At 45.1% G+C, this 5,897-nt stretch overlaps 1 protein-coding gene across 1 annotated transcript in view; it reads left to right on the top strand.

Annotated features, from left to right (window-relative positions):
• Positions 1–152: 152 nt before the first annotated feature.
• The window catches only part of Nlrc4 (NLR family CARD domain containing 4), a 27,689-nt gene continuing 21,944 nt past the window's right edge, over positions 153–5,897 (top strand). Inside the window, exons 1-2 of the mRNA XM_021218372.1 lie at positions 153–197; positions 5,306–5,419. Coding sequence (XP_021074031.1) covers position 5,419 — 1 coding nt within the window. The 5' untranslated portion in view covers positions 153–197; positions 5,306–5,418. The remainder of the gene's footprint in view (positions 198–5,305; positions 5,420–5,897) is intronic.

Genomic DNA, 5,897 nt, shown 5'->3' with positions numbered 1-5,897 from the left:
TTTTTTCGAGACAGGGTTTCTCTGTATAGCCCTGGCTGTCCTGGAACTCACTCTGTAGACCAGGCTGGCCCCGAACTCAGAAATCCACCTGCTTCTGCCTCCCAAGTGCTGGGATTAGAGGCATGCACCACCACTGCCCAGCTAGAAAGGAGCTTTTAAGGTGACTTCCTTCGAAGGCAACTGGATTGCTTGGCCAGGTACCTCAGGGAGAGGGAATGGGGTTTTAAATCAGTTTTAGAGTAGAGTCAGATACTGAAATTTGAATTTAGGTTCACTGAAGCCTGTGTCTGTGAGGTTGTCCTGCAGTGGATGGTTTGCCCATTGGGCTGATTTGTCTGCAGGGAAACTTGGGTTTGAGGGTAGGCAGTGTTGGGGGCGGGTGGTTAACCTGTCTGTTGGAGTTTAGCTGAGTTTTTCTGAGTTGGTGTTAAAGGATTTGGAGCCCTAGAGAACACCTTTGTATTTACTATGAGACAAAAAGACTTAGAAAATGCTCTTTGGCCTCACAGGAAGGAAATTCACAGCTGAGGGAGAGGGAGACTGCTTGGTACATCCAGTGTCCTGATACTTGAACTTGGACAGACAAGTTAAGAAAATCTCTCTTGGGGCTAGGAAGAATGTTTACAGGAAGTGTGTTACAGACCTGCGTTGTGTGTTGAGGTGTTTCCAGCCCCAGTGTGTCTAGGAAGTACCTTACAGACTGAGTTGCGTGATAAGGGATAAGGTGTGTCCAGTCTTTATCTCAGAGCATCTTAATACCCCCCGCGCGGAGGTGGAATGTGGCTCTCCTAACTTCCCTTAACCTTTTTTCTCCCAGGCTCCCATTACTCCCCGCTTGTGCCTCTATTAAACAATTTCCGTACACTATTTGCATAGCACTAAGAGTACTCAGTGAGCTTCAGATCTAAGAAGGAGATCTAAGAAGATTCTAGATTAGGACATTTCTATACTGGAATGATAGACGAATCACGTGGCCTCTGTTCCATCTGTTTTCCTGGTTAGTCATCACTGCAGTCCCAGGCTTGGAGCAGATGTGAGTGCTAATAGTTCAGTAAAGGAAGCATAATCCAGAGGCAGGGGAGATGCTCAGGGGGTAGGGGCACTTGTCACCAAGCCTGTTGACCAGAGTTTGATCCCTCGGACACAGATTATTCCAGGAGAGAACTGACTTTCGCCAGTTTTTCTCTATCTCTACACAAATGCCGTGGCACTCTCCAGCATCCCCCTCCACACCACACACACACACACACACACACACACACACACACACACACACACACGCACACACCAATCAACCAATGTAAAAAAAAAAAAAAATGAAAAAAAAAAGTTTACAAAAAAGGATGAGCATCCCAGAGGGCCAAGTAACACATGTAGAAGTAGCCATCTAGTCTGAAGTCTGCAATGCCAAATCTGAATACATACGCCAGTTCTACATGCTGCCTCTCTGTAGCCAATTATATGAATTATTTTCCCCTCGTTGTGAGAGTGACACCCGAGACATGGGTCAAGAAGGATTTCAGTTTTCTGAGGAACTCACATCACAATCTGAAAGAACATTATCACTTCAGCTGGATGTGGGAGCTCATGGCAGTCATCTCCACACTGAGAAGGCTAAGGCATTGCCATGAGTCTGAGACTAGACGGAGCTAGACCAGGACAGAGTTGGCTATGTTGTATGATCTTGTGTCAAATAAGAAAGAGAATATTATTTGCCAAGGTACAAACATAAGAAAAGGATCTCTTCCACACAATTCTGGTATTTTTGGGGGGTAGGAAGATTTTCACAGCATGACTCCAAATCCAGATGGTCAAACTGGGCACAGCTCCACCTTGTCTTGAATTTTTAAAGAATTATTATTATTATTATTATTATTTTGGTTTTTCAAGACAGGGTTTCTCTGTGTAGCTCTGGCTGTCCTAGAACTCACTCTGTAGACCAGGCTGGCCTTGAACTCAGAAATCTGCCTGCCTCTGCCTCCCGAGTGCTGGGATTAAAGGCGTGCGCCACCACGCTCAGCTATTTTTTGTTTTTTAACAGTTATTTTTAATGTGTGTGGTGTGGTGTCGTGTGTGTGTGTGTGTGTGTGTGTGTGTGTGTGTGTATGTGTGTGTGTGTGTGTGTGTGCGTGCATGTATGTGTGTGGGTGCACATAAGTGCAGAAACTCATGAAGGCAGTTGTGAGTTGCCCAACATGGGGATTAGGAACCAAACTCAAGTCCTCTAGAAGAGCAGTTTGATGGTTTGTATGTGCTCAAATCAGGGAGAGGCACTATTAGGAGGTGTGGCCTTCTTGGAATAGGTGTGGCCTTATTGGAGTAGCTCTATTACTGTGGGAGTGGACCCTTGTCCTAGCTGTCTGGAAGCCAGTCTCCAACTAGTAGCTTTCAGATGAAGTGCTCTCAGCTCCTCCTGCACTATACCTTCCTGGATGCTGCCATGTTCCTGCCTGGATGATAATGGACTGAACCTCTGAACCTGTAAGCCAGCCCCAGTTAAATGTTGTCCTTATAAGAGTTGCCTTGGTCATGGTGTCTGCTCACAGCAGTAAAATCTTAGCTAAAACAAGCAGTACGTGGTTGGTTCCCCCCCCCCCTTAAACTTTATGTATTTTCGAGGTTATATTTTAACTATGTTTCTCCCTTCTGTTTCTTCCCTGTAAACCTTGCCGTATGCCCCTCCCTGCTCGCTTGCTCTCTCTCCTTTCAATTTACAGCTTCCCTTTTCTTTCTTTCTTTCTTTCTTTCTTTCTTTCTTTCTTTCTTTCTTTCTTTCTTTCTTTCTTTCTTTCTTTTTGTTTTTTTGTTTTGTTTTGTTTTGTTTTTGTTTTTCGAGAGAGGGTTTCTCTGTATAGCCCTGGCTGTCCTGGAACTCACTTTGTAGACCAGGCTGGCCTCGAACTCAGAAATCCACCTGCCTCTGCCTCCTACAGTTTTGGGACTAGTCAGGGTCTGACAGCAGGCACTTCCTATTAGCTTGGTCCGAGAGCCTGCAGATACCTCGTCTACAGGTCGGGGGGCTCTGGGTGCTGCCCCTACATGACTGATGGCCACAAACACCTCTACAGGGAGGGCGTGGGGCTGTGGGAGGATGTGGCTATGTGACAGGGGCCTGGTTCTGGGAGCAGGCAAAACTCCTCCTATCCCTTCAGGGTCTGAGGCTTCTGACATTAGCTCAACCTTACCAGGTTTCTTCTCACAGTCCACTGCCCCACACCCCCTCTTATAAGATTTACTTCTTTTATCTCAAGTGTTTTGCATGCTTATCTTTACACATGTCCTGTGCATGCATGATGTTCTATGGGGCCATAAGGATCCCTTGTAACTGCAGTTACAGATGTGAGTGTTGGGAAGTAATCCCAGGCCCTCTGCAGGGGCCACAAGTACTCTTACCTGCTGAGTCATCTCTCCAGCATCCTCAGACCAGTGGGTAACTCAGAGCACATGAGATCCAGGCTATGGGCTTTCTCTGTTCAAAGCAATTAATAATTAGTTATTTGACTCTGTTTAGTTCTTTGCTGTCATTCTGTTAGTAAGAACAATATTTCCAGTAGCTAAACTGGAGTCAAATTCTAAGCATATTTTCCTGGTGATTTGTGTAGTGGTTTTAGTTGATTACTTTAGTAGACGAGCAAGTAGATGACCCACTCCACTGACATAATGAAGGGAATTTTATGGTTTTTTTTTTTTTTTTTTTTTTTTCCAAGACAGGGTTTCTCTGTGTAGCCCTGGCTGTCCTGGAACTCACTCTATAGACCATGCTGGCCTCAAACTCAGAAATTTGCCGGTCTCTGCCTCCCAAATTCTGGGATTAAATTTTATGGTTTCTTATTTGCTTCCTTCCTCTTTTTTTTTTTTTTTTTCCTAGTCTCACTTCAACTTTGGCCCAGCCAGTGAAGGATTGACTCTTTCCTCTTTTAAGAAAAAAAGAAAGCCGGGGCGAGGTGGTCTACAAAGTGAGTTCCAGGACAGGCAGGGCTACACAGAGAAACCCTGTCTTGAAAAACCAAAAAAAAAAACCAAAACCAAAACCAAACAAACAAACAAAAAGCAAGCACCTGCTGTCAGACCCCAACCCACCCCCAAATGTATATAAGATCCTATCCACAAGGAATAAAGCGCACAAATTAGTTCTCCAAAGACTCTGAGAGTGCCTGTTTTACCGAGCTGTAACAACATAAGGGAAGAGAATTCTCTCCTGAAGCTTTTGTTCTGGAAGCTGCCAGAGCCTAAGGCAGCCACTTCCTGTTTGGTGGCCCTGACCTGGGTGCCTGGCAGCCCCACTTGCTCCAGCTCCCCCTCGGAATGCTACAACTCTTTGACCGCTCTGGCTGGGCCGGAGCCCCACAAATCCCCCCTGGAGAGCCCTCAGGACACAGACTGAGAGAAGAGAGAAGACAAGGGGCTTTTGAAACCTCAAAGTCCTCACCCCATTGACACACTTCCTCCAACAAGGCCATTCGTAATCCTTTTAGTGAGCTCCATTTCCTGATGACTAAGCATTCAAATGTCTGAGCCTTCCAGGGGCCAGCCATCCTTACTTAAACCACCACAGATATTCAGGAGTCAGTTCACTGTAGTGGCTCTTTTGTTATCTCAACCTCATCTTAACAGTGGTAGATCTGGGATCTGAGCCCAGTCACCGCAGATCTGACCTTTGCTTTTCCCCCTCTGCTATCCCTACCCTGGTTTCTGGCTCATTCTCTCAAGGCTCCTTCCCCATGCCACTTTTTCTGTCTATAAATGTTCTTTTCTTTTAACATCCTGGTGAGAACCCAGTATGTCTGACTTTATCTTCTGATGTCTAAATCTAATTTGTCTTCTTAGCTTGAGTGTCATCAATGGGAAGCAACTGAAGAGTTTGCAAAGTTTCACTTGATCACGGTCTACACCTCTACATATCTGGGGGAGTGTATGTGTGGGCATGTGTGTGTGTGTGTGTGTGTGTGTGTGTGTGTACACGTAGAAGCCAGAGGTCATGTCAGGTATCTTCCTCCATTACTCTTTATCTTTTGTTCCTGACAGAGTTTTTCACTAAACCTGGAAACACTAGTTAACTGGTGAAACTGGCAGCCAGTGAGCCCATCTCTACCTGCCCTCTATACTAGGGTCAGATTTTTTTACATGGCTGCTGGGGAGAAGAAATCAGGTCCTCACGCTTCCACAACAAGATTGCCACCGAGCAATCTCACCAGACCCTGAGCAAGTTTTAGATAGTTCTAGTGTCCTTCTCACATCTAGAAGAGCCGCACTGCCCTGATAGTAAGCGACTCCAGTCTTAGTTTCCATTTTGTTGGTTTCTTAGGAGAGCCTTACCACGAGAAGAGGACAACAGTATGATTGTCTTTGGCCTTCCCATTTGGAAAAGGAATATTTTCTACTGAGATCTAGGAAAGTGGGACGCGTTGACTCACCACAAGTAAGTATACAATAAGCAGCCTCCTTCTGGTTTATTGATGCTATTATGGGATTATTGATAGTACGTTGATGGTATTAAATGGAAAAGCCATTCATGCTTTCATCTGACTAATTGTGGAATTCTCAATTAAGTACTCTATGCTGTCTTGAGAATTCACTAAAAAAAAAAAAAAAAGTGGCAAGTCTGTGAAGAAAGGCAGATGACAGATGGGGTAAGACCAGGAGTGACCAGGTTATGCTTTAACCTGTTTGCTCTGGGCATCACCTGTTTAGTCATAGTCTTGGCATCTAGATTTCAGAAAACTCTACCCAATCACATCAGAGAAATGGCACAGACAGAAATGCTTCTGAAACTCCCAAGTTATCCGTTCCCATTTTGACATCAGTGCTGACCTGTGTTGTCCAGTGTAGTAGCCACTCGTCACTTGTGTAAATTTAAACTTAGAATTTGATTTAGTGGGCTGGTGAGATGGCTCAGT

The sequence above is a fragment of the Mus pahari genome, chromosome 18, assembly GCF_900095145.1.
Source record: "Mus pahari chromosome 18, PAHARI_EIJ_v1.1, whole genome shotgun sequence".
Lineage (NCBI taxonomy): Eukaryota > Metazoa > Chordata > Mammalia > Rodentia > Muridae > Mus > Mus pahari.
This window is presented reverse-complemented; position numbering and strand designations above follow the sequence as displayed.